This window comes from Rhinatrema bivittatum, chromosome 6 (assembly GCF_901001135.1).
Source record: "Rhinatrema bivittatum chromosome 6, aRhiBiv1.1, whole genome shotgun sequence".
NCBI lineage: Eukaryota > Metazoa > Chordata > Amphibia > Gymnophiona > Rhinatrematidae > Rhinatrema > Rhinatrema bivittatum.
In genome coordinates this window covers 99,798,380-99,816,521 of record NC_042620.1, presented here as the reverse complement: position 1 = coordinate 99,816,521, position 18,142 = coordinate 99,798,380, and the positions used below count along the sequence as shown (strand labels likewise).

Here is an 18,142-nt window from a genome sequence, read left to right as displayed (position 1 = left end):
AGGGAATGAGAGAGAGGGTAGAAGGGTTTCCGGTTGAATGACATCAAAAGTTCATAGGTATGGAGAGGGGGATATTGTTGTTCTTATTAGCTTTAATTATTGGAAGTTTATGTCTGCAGTTTTGAAATATTTAGTTGATATTTGTAAATGTAACTTTCTATTTTATTCTTATTAATTAAATATTCTATTCTTCATCTGTTCTAAAATTTTTATTAATATTGTTTACTAATTTTGTATTTCTTGATTTTGTTTTATGAAGAATAAGAATATTTCTGATTTTACATTATTTCATTGCATATGAATCTGGCTTGTGGTGTTTTCCAGTTTAGTTTTTCTGTCTGCATATTTCTATTTATACATTAAGGCCTTTTTATTCTTATTTGGTGAGGGTCTGTCTGTGTATTGCATTTGTGAATGAGGTGAAGTAGTCCGCTAGTCGCAAAAATGCCTTATACCTCTTGGGTTGAAAGTTTTACTGATTTTTGGTAGAAGCTGATTGATGGGGCTCCTTGGGTGCTTAAAATGCTGGTGCATAATTCTGATGGATGCTGAAATGCCTGCAGAAAGTTCTGAGAGTTTGATTGTTGTGTCAAGAAATTCCAAGAGGGAACCTCTCCCCAGCGGCTCAAAAAGAGCTTTCATCAGATGAGCTAACACCATATTGAGGTTCAAAGACACAGCACAGAGACCTTAGGGAGGCTTCAATTGAAGCAGGCCCTGTATGAAATGTACAACTATAGGCTGCACAGAGATGGGCGTACCATCTACACCTTGGTGGTATGCGCTGATTGCATTGAAATGGACTCTAATGGAGTTGGTTTTTAAGCCAGTTTCCAATCGATGTAGAAGGTAGTCAAGCAGTTTTTGTGTGAAACAGATTTAGGGCTTTCTGCTCATACCACACGGAGAACCTCTTCCATTTCAGTCTGTAGCACTTTCTACCAGGACCCAAGACACATCCTCTGAAAGATCAAGTGGCTGCAGAATTAACCTCTCAACATCGAGGCTATAAGTGACAGGATCTGAAGGTTGGGAGGCCACAGCCTGCCTTGGTCTTGCTTGATGAGATTTTGGGAAGTTCTCAGACTGATCGATTTCCAGATAGACAACTCCCATAGGAGTGGAAACCAGATCTGTCTCAGTCAATGAAGGGCTATGAGAATCATAATCCCTCTGTCCTTGTGAAGCTTCAAGAGAGACTTCAGCATTAATGGAATTGGAGGATGTGTGTATGAAGACCCTTGCCCCAGTGATATGCAAGGGCTCCGAGGCTGGTTTGCCATCTGAGCTGTATAGGGAGCAGAACCGAAGCATCTTCCTGTTGCAGGGGAGAAGCAAACAGATCTACATCCAGGCTCCCCCAGAGGTGGAATATCTGATTCACTACCCCACGGCCCAGGGATCCCTCGTGGGGTATGATGTTCGACTCGGCCTGTCTGCTACCATGTTCTTCGTCCTGGCCAGGTACATGGCCCTGAGCACCAACCCATGGGATAAGGCCCACAACCATATCTGGCCCACTTTCTGACACAGGAGTTACAATCCCATGCCTCCCTGCTTGTTGGTCTGGATTAGGACAATTTTGTTGGACAGCCGATCTCTGAAAGCCCATAGCATGTACCTGATCGCTCGAAACTCCAGGATGTTGATTTGACAAGAGCGTTCCTGAGCAGACCAGAGACCCTGGGTACCGAGCCCATCTTCATGAGCTCCCTACCCGAAAATGGATGCATCCATGGTAAGTGCAATTTGAAAAGGGAGACTCCAAAAAGAGATCCTCCATTCCAGATTGAAAAGTACCCACCACCAGGACAATGAGTCCTGGAGAGACAGGATGGCTCGGATGCAATCCTAGAGGCTCTGAGTGGCATGATACCACTGCGACCTCAGGGTCCACTGTGCTCTGTGAATGTGTAAACATGCCAAGTGAGTAACATGGATGGTTGCAGCCATATGGTCCATCAACCACAACATGTGCCAGGCTGACACCTGCTGGCTCTGTTGGATCTCTGCCATGATGGTCATCAAGATGATGGCCCTCTGATGATGCAGGAAGGCCTTGGCATGAGCTGTGTCTAGCAGGGCTCCTATGAAGTCTCTTCACCAGCCAATCATCCAGATACAGGAAAACAGGCACTCCCAGCTTGCAGAGGTATGCTGCCACTATGGCCAAGCATTTTGTGAAGACACATGGGGCTGATGCAAGCCCGAACGGCAATACCCAGTACTGTAAGCGATGATTTGCATCATAAATCTGAGATACTTCCTGTGACCAGGGAAGATCTCGATATGAGTGTATGCATCCTTTAAGTTAAGGGAGCATAGCCAGACCCCTTTTTGTAAAAGGGGAATCAAGGTGCCGAGGGAAACCAACTTGAATTTTTCTTTTCTTAAAAACCTGTTCAAGGCCCTTAAGTCTAGGATGGATGGAGTCCTCCTGTTCTCTTTGGAATCAGGAAGTACCTGGAGTAGAATTCCTGCCCTCTTTGTCCTGGTGGTAAAGGCTTGACGGCTCTGGCCATTAAGAGGGAACAGAACTCTGCTAGAAGTACTCCTAATGCGGTATGGGCACGGAGGGCAATTTGGCGGGTCACCCAATAGATTCAATTGATTGCCTTGGCGGATGATGGACAGAACCTACTGAAGTTATACTGGACTACTGGTTCTCAAAGAACCACAGTCTGCCCCTGCCCGGAGGGTCAATCGTTCCAGGTATGGGCAACTGGCTTACACTTCCTAAGGCCCAGTGTTAACGCTCACCCCTCCAGGAGGGTGGAGTGAGCGATCTGGTATCGATCAGCTCCTCCCAAGGGGAGGAGATAGCAATCTGATAGGCTTGGCTCCTGCAGGAGGAGGAGTTTAGCAATCTGTTATAGATCTTGCTAGGGAGTTAGCAATCTGTTAGTGCTCTGCTCCCCCGGAGGGAAGGAGAAGCAACTGTATGCTTTGTTCCTGTAGAAGGATGAGCCAGCAACCTGTATGATCCCCATGGGGAGTTAGCTATCTGATATGGATCAGCTTCCACAAAGAGAGGAGTAATGGTCTGATGTGGATTGGCTCCCACAGAGTTGCAGATGATGATACCGCTCTATTAGTGTAAGGAGTAACACTTAGTAGAAATAGTGAATCCCTGGGCTGATGGCAGATGACAGCACCCTCAAGAGGAGATCCTGAGAGGGATGGAGTATTGAGATAAACTAGGCTAGGCTGGAGTATTGAGACAAACACAGATAGTTCTTTACTAGACTGGAAGTAGAACCACCAGAGGTAGCAGTAGTGAGCTGATGTGCCTGGCAGGGCTGAAGTCCCTCAGATACTGGAACTACGATCTCTGAGTTGCTGAGCTGTAAGGAGAGACTATAGGTAGTGAATAGACAGGGTATGCTGAACATAACCAGTGGTAGATGACACACTCACACTTGTAGATATCTGTAATGTCTTCTTATGCAACAGAGAATCTTCAGTATTCAGGAACAGGAGCCGCAGGCGAGTACTGGTTCCTATAGGCAGTCTGAAATAGAACTCACAATAACTGTGTATGGGATGGCTTCTGGAATAGAAGAGAGGCTAGGAGAGATTTAGGAACATAGGCCCTCGTGGAGCGAGTACCGGTTCCTATCTGTTAATCTGTAATAGTAATCCATAAGATATAGGTATGCGATATCTTCTGAGGAAGAAGAGAGTCTGAGAAAGGTATTAGGAACATAGGCCCTCGTGGAGCGAGTACCGGTTCCTGTCTGCAATCTGCAATGGTAACTCACGATCTCCGTACCTGCGATAACATCTTAGACTGAAGGGAGTCTTAGAGATTAGGAACATGGGCCCTTGTGGAGCGAGTACTGGTTCCTGTCTGTAATAGGACTCACTGTGTTCACGTCTGCGATTGCCTCCAGGGAAGAGGAGTCTTCTGAGTCTTCAGGAACGTAGGCCCTTGAGGAGCGAGTACTGGATCCCGTCCAGCAATCTGAAATCAAGAAGAGAGAGAGCGGGGCCCCCGAGGAGCGGGTACCCCTAGGTGAGTTTGTAGAGGCAGAGCAGCAGAGAAAGGTTTCCCCGAGAGTTGCAAGGAAGGGGTTCCTACCCTTGTCCTTGCTAACTCAATTTGAAGTAGCAATCAAAGACCTTTTATGTTGGAAGCGGATGACATCACTAGGGGGGGACGCCCTCGAGGTTCGCGCCCTTGCTGGTACAAAGTCTGGAGCGGGCACGCGCGAGCGCCCTTACGTCATCAGGAACATGGCGGATCCGTGGCGTCAGGCCAGCCCGGGGATTCCAGGAAGAAAATTGCAAGAAGAAGCCGTGGCAGCATCTGTCTGTCACTCCCGAAGGGAGTTGCCACAAGGTAGCAAGGGTGGAGCGAGGGTGTGAATAGGCACGAACGCAACACCCAGAAAAAATCCCATCCCCGGAATTGACTGAGGAGCTAGCTGGGGCTTAAGAACATAAGAAATTGCAATGCTGGGTCAGACCAAAGGTCCATCAAGCCCAGCATCCTGTTTCCAACAGAGGCCAAACCAGGCCACAAGAATCTGGCAAGTACCCAAACACCAAGAAGATCCCATGTTACTGATGCAATTAATAGCAGTGGCTATTCCCTAAGTAAACTTGATTAATAGCTGTTAATAGACTTCTCCTCCAAGAACTTATCCGAACCTTTTTTGAGCCCAGCTACACTAGCTGCACTAACCATATCCTCTGGCAACAAATTCCAGAGCTTAATTGTGCATTGAATGAAAAAGAATTTTCTCTCATAAGTCTTAAATGTGCTACTTGCTAACTTCATTGAATGCCCCCTAGTCCTTCTATTATCTGAAAGTGTAAATAATCAATTCACATCTACTCGTTCAAGACCTCTCATGATCTTAAAGACCTCTATCATATCCCCCCTCTGTTGTCTCTTCTCCAAGCTGAACAGCTTCAGCCTTTCCTCATAGGGAAATAGAACCAAAAAGTTACTAAGAGCCAAGAGTAACAGATAAGTATGAGAAAAAAGAAAAAAAAAAGTGTGAAACTTGCTGGGCAGACTGGATGGGCCATTTGGTCTTCTTCTGCCATCATTTCTATGTTTCTATGTTCCATCCCCTTTATCATTTTGGTTGCCCTTCTCTGTACTTTCTCCATTGCAACTATATCTTTTTTGAGATGCGGCAACCAGAATTGTACACAGTATTCAAGGTGCGGTCTCACTATGGAGAAATACAGAGGCATTATGACATTTTCTGTTTTATTAACCATTCCTTCCTAATAATTCCTAACATTCTGTTTGCTTTTTTGACTGCTGCAGCACACTGAGCTGACGATTTCAAAGTATTATCCACTATGATGCCTAGATCTTTTTCCTGGGTGGTAGCTCCTAATATGGAACCTAACATCATAGAACTACAGCAAGGGTTATTTTTCCCTATATGCAACACCTTGCACTTGTTCACATTAACTTTCATCTGCCATTTAGATGCCCAATCTTCCAGTCTTGCAAGATTCTCCTGTAATGTATCACAATCCGCTTGTGTTTTAACTACTCTGAATAATTTTGTATCATCCGCAAATCTGATAACCTCATTCATCGTATTCCTTTCCAGATCATTTATAAATATATTGAAAAGCACTGGTCCAAGTACACATCTCTGAGGCACTCCACTATTTACCCTTTTCCACTGAGAAAATTGGCCATTTACTCCTACTCTCTGTTTCCTATCTTTTAACCAGTTTGTAATCCACGAAAGGACATTGCCTCCTATCCCATGACTTTTTAGTTTTCTTAGAAGCCTCTCATGAGGGACTTTGTAAAATGCCTTCTGAAAATCCAAATACACTACATCTACCAGTTCATCTTTATCCACATGTTTATTAACCCCTTCAAAAAAATGAAGCAGATTTGTTAGGCAAGACTTCTCTTGGGTAAATCCATGTTGACTGTGCTCTTTCTATATGCTCTACGATTTTGATCTTTAGAATAGTTTCCACTATTTTTCCCTGCACTGGTCAGGCTCACTGGTCTATAGTTTCCCAGATCACCCCTGGAGCCCTTTTTAAATATTGGGGTTACATTGGCTACCCTCCAGTCTTCAGGTACAATGGATGATTTTAATGAGTTACAAATTTCATTTTTGAGTTCCTTCAGTACCCTAGGATGCATACCATCTGGTCCAGGTGATTTGCTACTCTTTAGTTTGTCAAACTGGCCTATTATATCTTCCAGGTTCACAGTGATTTGGTTCAGTTCATCTGACTCATCACCCTTGCAAACCATCTGTGGAACTGGTATCTCCCCAACATCCTCATTAGTAAACATGGAAGCAAAGCATTCATTTAGTCTTTCTGCTTGGGGACTTTCTGTTGCCTGGGACGACCGTGAGAGCCCTGATGGTGTTGATGGGAGCAAGGAGGTGGAGGATAGCACTGCCTTTGGTGAAAAAAAAGACTTCCTAGGCCACAGTCTCATCGGCCTCCTGGAAGAGGAGGATGGGCCCGAAGTACTGCCAGAGAGTTGTTAGAAGGTTTCATGCTGGACCCAAAATTGGGCCACAGCATCCCTCACCCTATCTCCAAAGAGATTCTCTCCAGTATTCAGCATGTCAGTGAGTCATCCTTAGGTCAAAGATCCAAGGCCCGCAGCCATGCCATTCTGCGGGTGCCAATTCCTGCTGCAGAGACTCTTGCTTCCTTCTCAAAAACATCGCAGGTCACATGGACCTCGTGGTTTCCGCATTTCAGACCCTCATGCAGCAGCAACATGAGGTTATCTTGCTGCTGTTGAGGAAACTGCTCAGCCACCTCCTGTACCTGCTTCTTGATGTCCCATGAGTACTGGATCATATAGAATTGATAGGTGGCAATGTAGGCAATAAGCTTGACGCCTTGAAATATTTTCCTCCAAGATCTATCGCTCTATTAACCTTCCCCAAGAGCACTTGGCCCTCTTGAGGGTGAATTCCACCACAACCGACTAATGGGCAGCTGATGCATATCGAATCCAGCATCCTTCTGGATGAGGAAAACTCCATCTGCCTTCTTATTGATGGGAGGCACTGTGAGGGGGTGTTCCCATATCCTCAGCAGCAACTCTTTAAGGATCTCATGTACCAGGACTGCCACGATCTTCTTAGGAGGCTCCATGAACTGGAGAATCTCAGGCATTTTGTGCCTGGCATCCTTCTCCATCAATAACTGAAAAGAGATGGCTTTCACTATTATCATCAAAACCCTGAGAAAGTCAAGTCCTCAGGCGGAGACTTCCTTCACTCCACTGGAGGAGAACAGTCTGAAGGGAGGCCCTCAGAGGAGGACTCCGAAATGTCATACCCCCAGGGGACAAAGGATTCCTCATCCTCACTGTAGGCAACAGGGGATGGGTCCCTAGGTGCCTGGCCTACATCCAGAGGTGCAGGCACTGGTAGAACTGGATGGGGGGTGACAGGGGCACTGATGCTGTCCAGGGAACTGACACCAGCTGGGTTGGTGATGCACCGATGAGCACATTGAGCTTCTACAGAAGCAGTATGAGAAAGGGCGGCACCGGGTTCGGTGCTACAGGACAGAAACCCCGTAGCACCTGGTCCACCACTAGCTGAACTCGATGCTCCACCTCCTCCTTGAATGTTGCCAATGCCAAGACTGACTTGGAGGAAGGAGGGGTAGCCAGATCTTCTTCGGACCCTTGAGGTGGATCGGTGACTGGCATCAGGACCGGTGGATATCATTGCAGACCCCGGCACTGATGGAGGATTAGCACTCCTTGCCCTGGGGTTGCTTTGGGGGCATCATGGAAAAAACCAGTGCATCCCCATGCCTGATATTGTGCATACACAGGGACTGGTGCCGATGCTTCTGTGGTTTCCCTCGATGCTTGGCCCATTCCTTCCATGGTGCCGAGCCGATGACAAGAAATCTGACGTCCTCAGCCTAGAGGAAATCGATGATGATCAATCTCTGGTGCCCCTGTCTACTAGCAACATCGATGGAATTGACAATCCCACCAATGTCGATGACTCATCCATTGGTGCCTCTCCTTGATTCTTTGATGCCAATGCCACCAATGCCGATGGTTTGGACTTCTTTGACCTGAAGAGCTGCTCCACCTTGTTGAGCCGAAGTCAACGTCCCTTTGGGGTCATCTGGGTTCATAAGCGGCAACCCCGAACATCATATGATGCCCTAGGCAGAGGACACATGTCTCATGCAGATTCGTAATGGACATGGTCCTCGGGCATTGGAGGCATCACCAAAAACAAGACATGACCATGATGGATGAAAACAAAGGGGTATTAACAGACGAAGATGACGGTGGGGCGTCAATGGCTAATGGGCAGTGATACACCGCTACCACAGGGGAAACGACCGTGAAAGAAAACTTACCCAAATCACCAAAAACCCTGACTAGGAGACACTATGGGAGGGCACTGAGAGGGACCCAGTGATCAAACAAAGAGAAAATACAGTGAAAAATGTGAGAAAAATGAAGTTTTCCACAAGGCCGAAAAACAGCCAATGTAAACTCCTTCATACCATGAGGCTTACAGCTCTGCGAGAAAAAAAGACACTGGAGAGAGACCCTTCATGGACGTGTGATATAGGGCATACTGTGCATGCTCAGTGTCCCTAGTTAAAGTTCTAGAAACTTTGACATAAGTTTTCCACATAGGGGCTCCATCTGATGATGTCACCCATGTGAGGACTAGTATCCTTCTTGTCCTTGGAGAAATTTTGTTTTTCTTTGCTCTTTTAAGAGCTGATTTCACTACAACTGACTGACACAATTGTACTTTTCCAAATCCTGGGGAGTTTTGTACTCTATACTTGAGGTCTAATTTCCTTGCTACTGGGGTGCAGGAAATCAGATGCTCCCACATTCTTGTTTATAACTTTTGCAGAATATTATGGATTGGAATACCAGTTTCACTGAGGTCTCCAAAATGTGGAAGAGGCTGAAGACATTTGCATAAGGATCCTTGTCCTTATGAACATGATGAATTCCAAATAACATCAAAAGTAGGGAAGCATATGTTGTTCAGGTTGTGTCGAGAGCTATAATATATTAACTCTCAGCAGTCAACTGTGTTGACTGCTGAGACTGGGTTTTGAGCATTTATCACTACAGTTAGTCAAAGTTAATGACTACTTTATGTTTTACAATCATTGGTCTCCACACACTGGTATTGTACCAATAGGTTTTGAGCATTTATCACTACAGTTAGTCAAAGTTAATGACTACTTTATGTTTTACAATCATTGGTCTCCACACACTGGTATTGTACCAATAGGTTTTCAGGTATTTTTCTAATTTTTTCTATATATTTTTGGTGACAAATGCAAAGACACTTATCATTTTTTTGCAGTCCCGCTCAAAGCACCTGCCTTACGAAGGAGCCAAAGACTGGGGCCTGCACATCGAGGCAATAATGGCGAGTGAAAGTATGCAGACATCCAAGCAGCCACTCTGCAAATTTCCTGCGGAGAGATCGACTGACTCTCCATCCAAGAAGTAGCCTGTGAACGCAAAGAGTGGTAGGAATCGTCTGGCCCCGACAGATATACGCCGACGCAATCGCCTCCTTTAGCCAGCGAGCAATCGTAGCCTTAGAAGCCTTGTTTCCCCTATTCGGACCACTCCATAAGACAAAGAAATGATCAGAGACTCTAAACTCGTTTGTAACCTGTAAATATTGCAGGAATACTCTTTTACATCAAGGCGCCGCAGGTCACACCAGGCGTATTTGCAATGTCCTCAGGAGAAAAGGCAGGGATCTCCACCGACTGATTGACGTGAAAGGATGACACAACCTTCGGTAAGAACGACGGTTGTGTCATTCTGAATCAGAAAAACGGTTGTGTCATCCTGAATCAGAAAAATGGAGAAAGGGCTCACTACAAAACAACGCTTGGAGCTCAGACCCCCTCCTGGCTGTCTTAAGCGTAGCCCGAACAGGTGGATTTAAATGTTTGGTCCCTTGAGGAATCGAATGACATCCGGATGAGCTGCCACTGTTTAACCATCGATACTGCCTAAGAGGGACCCGAGAGTAGAAACCTGTACCCGTAAGGAGTTGAAAGACAAACCCTTGGACAGACCATTCTGTAGAAAGGAGAGGACCTGAGATCGGAGCTGTCCAAACCCGGACGTAAGCAAGAGAGGTAGAAGGCTTACGGGCTCGCAACAGGGTAGATATAACTTCATCTTTGTACCTCTTCTTTCTTAGTCGCCACCATTCAAAAGCCAGGCTGCTAGACAAAAGCGATCAGCCTGATCGTGAAATACGGGACCCTGACGAAGAAGGTATGGAAGATGTCCTAGCCGGAGAGGATCGTCCATTGCGAGGTTCACCAGATCCGCGTACCACGGCCTGCGGGGCCACTCGGGAGCCATGAGAATTACAGGTCCCGGATGAAGTTCTATTCTTCTGAGTACTTTTCCCAACAGAGGCCATGAGGGAACACGTAAAGGAGAACGTCGTGAGGCCAGGGAATAACCAGGGTGTCCACTCCTTCTGAGCAGTGCTCCCTCCTGTGGCTGAAGAATCTGGATGCTTTGGCGTTGTTCAGAGTAGCCATCAGGTCTAGGTGTGAGGGGGACCCCACCTGCGGACGATCAGATCCATTGCTCCAGACAGCTCCCACTCTCCTGGATCTAGACGCTGACGACTGAGGAAGTCGGCTTGAACATTTTCCTTCCCTGCAATGTGGGAAGCTGCCAAGTACTCCAGGTGACGCTCCACCCAGGCAAATAGCTTGCTGGCCTCCAGAGCCACCAGGCGACCTCTGGTGCCTCCCTGCCGATTGATATAGGCTACCGTGGTGACATTGCGATGGATCATAGGGAGAAAGAACCCGAGTGCCAGATGGACCACTCGGGCCTCCAGGCGACTGATGTGCCAGCGGGACTGGACTGGGAACCAGGATCCCTGCATAGACTGAGTTTGACACACTGCTCCCCAACCTGAGAGGCTGGCATCCATCAAAACATTGATCCACTGAGGAGTCTGTACAGGCATCCCCTTCAGGAGGTGAGCAAGCGAGAACCACCATTGCATGTTGGCGATGATAGAGCCGGAGAGTGGGAGGGGCATCCGAAACTGTTCCGACACCAGCTTCCAATGGAACAGTAAAGCTTTCTGTAAAGGATGCATATGCGCAAAAGCCCAAGGAACCAGGTCGATAATGGAGGTCATGGACCCCAGGACCTGAAGGTAGTCCCAGGCCGTGGGTAGCAAAAGAGAGAGAACATTGTGCACTTGATCCCGAGCGTCTGGCAGGAACACCTTGCTGACCCAGGTGTCTAAGTGTGCTCCCAGGAATTCCAGGAACTGGGAGGGCTGTAGATTGCTCTTGGAGAAGTTGACTATCCACCCAAGGGAGGCTAAGAGAGCCAAGACCCTGTCGACCGCCATCTTGCAGAGAGACTCCGACCTGGCCCGAATGAGCCAATCATCCAGATAAGGATGGACTAGTAGTCCATCCCAGCGGAGAGCGGCCACCACCACGACCATGACCTTGGTAAAAGTGCATGGGGCGGTGGCGAGGCTGAACGGGAGCACCCGGAACAAAGTGTTGCCCCAAAATGTTGAACTGGAGATACTTCTGATGGTCGTGGTGGATCAGTATGTGCAGGTAAGCCTGTGTCAGGTTGAGAGAGGCCAGATATTCACCTGAGTGAACCGCTGCTATCACTGCCCTCAGGGTCTCCATTCGAAAATGGGGAATCTTGAGGGCTCGATTGACTCTCTTGAGATCCAAGATTGGACGGAAGACACCGTCCTTTTTGGGCATGATGTAGTAGATGGAATACTGGCCGGATCCTTGTTCCCCCAGCGGGACAGGGACTATGGCTCCGAGTGCCTGTAACCTGACAAAAGTCTGGCAGACCGCTGGATGCTTCCACTTTCCACAGGGAGAGATTAAATGGAGGTCTGGGAGATCTCTAGCAAATTCTAAAGAGTAACCTTTCTCTATCACCTCGAGGACCCACTGGTCTGATGTGATTTTGAACCATTCCTCGAGAAACAGGGACAGACGTCCACCTAAGTCTGGAACGGAGGCATGGGTCGGCTGTATTTCATTGGTAGGAGGACTTAGCGGCCGAGTGTTGTGGGTTTCCCTCCCGGAAGGGACATCGGCCACGAAAGGAATGAGACCAGGACTGGGATCTGGAGGAGGTACCCCTTGGAAAGGATCCCTGCGCTCTGCTATTAAACGATGCTAGCCTCTAAAACGAGAACGTGAAGGAAAGAAGGACAGACTGTTTTGGGCGGTCCTCCGGCAGCTTATGAACCTTGTTCTCTCCCAAGGATTTGATAAGATGTTCACGGTCCTCACCAAAAAGCAACTTGCCCTTGAAAGGAAGGGTGCCCAACTGTGACTTGGAGGAGGAATCCACAGACCAACTGCACAACCAGAGGAGACGCCTGGCTGACACTGCTGAAACCATAGCCCTGGCTTGAACTCAGAGAAAATCGTATAGGGCATGAGCCCCCATACGCCACTGCTGTTTCCAGCCATTCTGCCTGCTCCGCCTCTGCAGATGGGAGGTCCTGGGTGCTGAGCAATTGTTGAACCCACCTAAGGCATGCCCGCTGCATGAGACTGCTGCAGATTGTTGCCTGGACCCCTAAGGGCAAGACTTCAAAGATGCGTTTGAGATAAAGCTCAAGTTTGCTTTCTTGAATATCTTTCAGTGCCGTCACCCCCACCAGCGGAATGGTGGTGTGTTTGGTGACCGCAGAAACGGAAGCGTCCACCTTGGGAACTTTAAGCATCTCTAGGCATTGATAAGGGAGGGGATAGAGCTTGTCTATCACCCTACCCACACGGAGCCCCACCTCAGAAGACTCCCATTCCCGGAGGAGCAGCTGCCTGTGCATTGGTGAAATGGGAACGTACATGGAGGAGCCCTAAGTCCCGCCAGGAACAGGTCCACATTAGTTGACATAGAAGGCGTGGCAGAATCCTTTGGTGACACTTCAATACCCAGCTCGTCAAGAATAAAGGGAATGAGCGGGTCCAGATCTTCCCTTTGGAATAACTGGAAGACACGCGGGTCACCATCATCCTCGAGTGGAGAACCCGGGAACAAGTCAGAGTCCTGATTGGGATCAGGGATCGCAGCAGGTTGGGGGGTTCCGGGAGGGACTGGGGCTCCCGGCACCACCCTGACCCTGACGGAGCCCTGCACATCCAGTACAGAAGGGGGCTGCAGAGCAGGCACCCGAGGGAATTTTTCTGGGGGGGGAGGGGACCTGGCGAAGGGTCATCCTCTTCCTGCAAACTAGCCAGATATGATTTGTGCATTAAAGCATAAATTCTGTGGAAAAACGAGGCCTGGATTTCCCGGGCAAAGAGGGGGGAGGGGGAGAGGAAGAAGGATCAAAACCCCCTCCGGGGCTCTGACTGGGCTTAAATCTGGTGGAGAAATGGTTAAATCCAGTTCTCCTGAGCCCTGCAGACCGGAATCTAAAGAAAAACCCACCCCCAAAATGGCCGCCGTTCCCATGGTTTTTTGTGAGGAGGACGGCCTAGTCACGTGTTTGGGAGGATGAGCCTGGGCTGCCGATTTCGCCGTCATCACGGAGGGACCCCCCCACTGGGCAAACATTCAGAGCACAGCCCGTCGCGGGAGAGCCGAATCGCAGGCTCTCCGCAGGCTAGACAGCAACTTGAATGCGGCACGAATTTAGGTAAGAAACGCCGCGGGAGAGAGAGTCAGCTGAGCTGGTCTGCCTGAGAGGCAGGAGCAGGCGAACAAACCCTGCTGTGCTGCTTTCCCTGCACTAGAAGTGCTGATTTTGCTTGTCTCTTGCCTTCCGATTATTTACTCTTTTTTAAAATCTTTACTGATGGCAGGGGAATTGAGCTTCCCTGTTAATTTCTGTAGGGCAGCACAGGCAAAGAGGGGGAGTGACTGGACCACCAGTATTGCCCCAGCAGACAAGCAGGTCACCGGGAAAGGATACCTAGGCTGTATAACAAGGGGAAAGCCCCCCTAGGATCCCATAAGAGCGGGGAGACAGAGCTGTGTCCCTGAAAGCAGGAGTTTTGAATTCCTTTATCTACTCAAAATTTTTATTTTTTTTTAAATATAGAATTAAGGTAATACTTGCTTGATCTGAAAGACAAGAACAGAGAAGAAGGACAAATCTCACAGGGAGAAACAAATTGAGAAAAGGAAGGGAGCCGCAGGTTCACCTGCCTGTATCTGCTGGAGACAGAGAAATACTGAAGGGATGCAGGGTAGGCTCTGTCCTGATATAGGATACCCTTTCAGTTATTCTCTGCCTCCATCTGCTGGATAGGAGGCTAAACCCCTGTCTGGACTGATCTGGGTATGTACAGGGAACCACCACTTTATGCGGTTACCCTAGTGCCTTTCTGAAAGCTCAAAGCAGTCATAGCACTGCTATTTTGGGTTGAACTTTGCTCTATGCAGGTTACCCTAGTGCTTCATTATCAATCTCTTTTCTTCAGGAATTCTCTGAGTTTATCCCATTCATTTCTTGAATTCCACTACCAGAAATTTAAAAAGCTATTTAGCTCATTTGACTGTGTTAATTTTGCACTATTAATGTGTACTAATATAAATAAAGTGTTCTTAATGTTTGTTAACACTTGGTTTAGCATTGACGCACTTTAGAACACAGACTCTTTTGTGATTGGGGGGAAAAATACTTAGTACAACTGGCTCATAGTCTTCCTGGGAGGATGTGGTACCTTAGCAGCATATTTCTGGAGCTTCTATTTTATTGGATGAACGTTTCCAAAGGGAAGTAGGGAGAAGGAACAAAGTTCTAAGCTTCCAATTAGAACTGGTTAAACAGAGGTGTGGCAAGATAGCACCACTTAACTAGGGTTATACAGATAAAGTGAAGACTCTTTGGGGAATCATTTGTACAGTCCTGTTGTTGTATTGCAAGCTAGGTTTGCATTGTAATCAAGTCATTGATTGTCATCTTAAAGACAAGGATTGTTTCCATTAAAAAAGTACTAAAGAGTATTAACTTACCTGATTTCCTACAGAAAGCACACGGTTGAATTCCTCAGTCATTGGATAATGTTCCATGGCCATAAACAATGTATTCAAGACAATGCAGATGGTAATAGCAAGGTCCACGAATGGATCCATCACTATCAATTTAACAATCTGTTTTACTTTTAACCATGGCTGAGAACAGTCCCAAATTAAGTATGTATTAGCAAATTTGTACCAGCAGGGTGGGCATTTTTGCCTGGATTCTTCAAGTTCTGGAAGTAAGAATAACATAGTTTTTTTGTTGTTGTTGTTGGTTTTTTGTTTTTTGTTTTGTTTTTTTTAGAAAAAATAGGATTTAAATAAAGTCCATCCTTTACACAATTATCCCAAAAGGAAAAAAAATGAGCAGATATATCAATATGTTTACAAATAGATTTTCTTCTCTATATTGTCTCTCTCCAACATTTGCAACTCTTTAAAATGAAAGCCTACATATAGTATATGTTGTAATGTTATCAAAAGAGCTAAGGCAAGCTTAATACAGCCAGCCCACTAAAGCATGCTTTTACTATATGTAGCCTACCTTTTCTGGTGCAATATCTCCTGTTTACCAATGATGCACCAGTTATGAATTATAATAGCCATGCACAGGATAAATTCCGACAGGCCCAGAATCTGCTATAGTAGGAGAAGGACTTTTACCCAGATGAACTTTAAACTACCTTGCATCAGTGGAAACTAAAGGCCTTCTTCCAAGCAGTGTTAGAGGCCTTGTTTCAAGCAGTATTGGAGCCATTATCAGATGTGTGTGTGTGTGTAGTTCCTATGCAAATAAACAAACCATACAGAAGAGACAATATGACTTAAGATCCTAGGCAGATGTCAGGGACATTGAAAAAAAAAGAGCAGTCTGAGACAATGCTGACACTCTGACACAGCTTGGTATGACTATGTGACAGTTTCTTACCTAAAGAAACTGGTGAGTGGGGAAGGGACCTGCCAACGTGGCAGTACCCCCCCCACCCCCCCCTGAACTAATGGAGAAAAAAGATCTGCGATGCGGCAAGAGGCACTCCACCCACCACGAGGGTATGCATGAGCTTATGCATATTTATCAACAGAGAAGTATAAGACAGTGGGGCCAGGAGGCTGAGGAGTCCAGTTGAGCCCAGTTCCTGAAAAAAGTCCAGTTCTGGAAAGGAAGTCCAGTCCAGTTCCAGAAGGAGGTTCAGTTCCAGAAAGAAAAGAAGTTCGGTTCCAGAAAAGAGGCCTGAAAGAAGAAGAACCTCCTGGCAGAGTGACCCAGAAGCCTAAAAGGAAGCAGGCACGGACCCCCCCCCCCCCCCCCGCCCCCAGAGGAGCCTGAATCCTGAATGCAAAACCAGGGAGAAAACGCTGAGAGCAAGAACCTGTGCCGAGATGTCCCTGGAAGCAAAAGGAAGGTCCGAAACCGGCCAGATCTCCCTGCTATCCTGAAGGGTGAGAACCAGCCCTGCCAGCCAATCCAAGAAGCAAGCCTCTCCCCTGCCTACTCTCTCCAGGGCTCTAGCTGGAATCTGCTTCAGAGGTGAACAGAGGAATCACCTGAATGCTGGAATCCGGAGTAAGTTAGCCACAATTATTTATATCAAAGCAGGCTAAGGTTTATGGCAGGTTTTGTTACCACCCATGATACAGAATTTTCTTTAGGGAAAACAGATACTTAGTAGCTAGGATGTTAAAGACGGGAATTGTTATTTTCTAAATGCTATGTCTTGCGAAATCTGATAAATACAAGTCTATTTCAGAGGAGCATACACATTGTCTTTCACCTGACTTATGATCGCAAGGAAGGTGGGAGGGCAGGTGGCAGTGTCTTGTAGCAGACAGATCCTGCACCGCCCTACACTTTCACATGTGTTAATCTTCAGGGTGATTGAGGAAAATTACATAGTATCATGGTAGATGATGGCAGATAAGGACCAATTGACCCAACCAGTCTGCCCAATCAGTTATTTTCTTCTCTGGTTCTCCACTAATTTGGGTACATCAGTATATAAATTTCTATTAGAGATGTGAATCGTGTCCTCGATCGTCTTAACGATCGATTTTGGCTGGGAGGGGGAGGGAATCGTATCGTCGCCGTTTGGGTGTTTAGAGTATCGTGAAAATCGTGAAAATCGTGAACCGGCACACTAAAACCCCCTAAAACCCACCCCCGACCCTTTAAATTAAATCCCCCACCCTCCCGAACCCCCCCCCCAAATGCCTTAAATTACCTGGGGGTCCAGCGGTGGTCCGGAACGGTCTCCTGCAATTGAATCGTGTTGTCTTCAGCCGGCGCCATTTTGCAAAATGGCGGCGCAAAATGGCGGCGGCCATAGACCAACACGATTCGACTGCAGGAGGGCGTTCAGCCGGGGTCTGGAACCCCGGCTGAATGACCTCCTGCAGTCGATCTCCTGCCGGCGCCATTTTCCGTTTGGAAAACGATTCGCGGCAGGAAATCGCTCCCGGACCCCCGCTGGACCCCAGGGACTTTTGGCCAGCTTGGGGGGGCCTCCTGACCCCCACAAGACTTGCCAAAAGTCCAGCGGGGGTCCGGAACGACCTCCTGCAGTCGAATCGTGTTGGTCTATGGCCGCCGCCATTTTGCGCCGCCATTTTGCAAAATGGCGGCACAGAATGGCGCCGGCTGAAGACAACACGATTCAATTGCAGGAGGCCGTTCCGGACCGCCGCTGGACCCCCAGGTAATTTAAGGCATTTGGGGGGGGGGGTTCGGGAGGGTGGGGGATTTAATTTAAAGGGTCGGGGGTGGGTTTTAGGGGGTTTTAGTGTGCCGGTTTTCCTGCCCTCCCCCTTCCCCCGATTTACGATTTTTTGACGATAAATCGGGGGAATTGGTATTGTATCGTGGCCCTAACGATTTTTGACGATTTAAAATATATCGGACGATATTTTAAATCGTCAAAAAACGATTTACATCCCTAATTTCTATACTAACAGCCATGTCTTTTACTCAACCCTTCAGCCATGTTTCCACCACTGTCCTTTTTATCTGTTACAAACAAGTTTAAATTCTATTATGGTGCTGGTCTCTAACACCTTCACTGGTAGTATATTTCAAATTTTGTTTTCCTTTTTGGTTCTTCCAGTCTCCATACTTAATCTAACACCTGGGTCCCCTGACCAGGTTTTACCACT

At 47.3% G+C, this 18,142-nt stretch overlaps 1 protein-coding gene across 1 annotated transcript in view; it reads right to left on the bottom strand.

The window, feature by feature from the left end:
* The window catches only part of LOC115093624 (sodium channel protein type 2 subunit alpha-like), a 279,971-nt gene that overhangs the window by 117,326 nt on the left and 144,503 nt on the right, over positions 1-18,142 (bottom strand). The window contains exon 14 of the mRNA XM_029605640.1: positions 14,990-15,228. Within this exon, the coding sequence (XP_029461500.1) occupies positions 14,990-15,228 (239 nt within the window). The remainder of the gene's footprint in view (positions 1-14,989; positions 15,229-18,142) is intronic.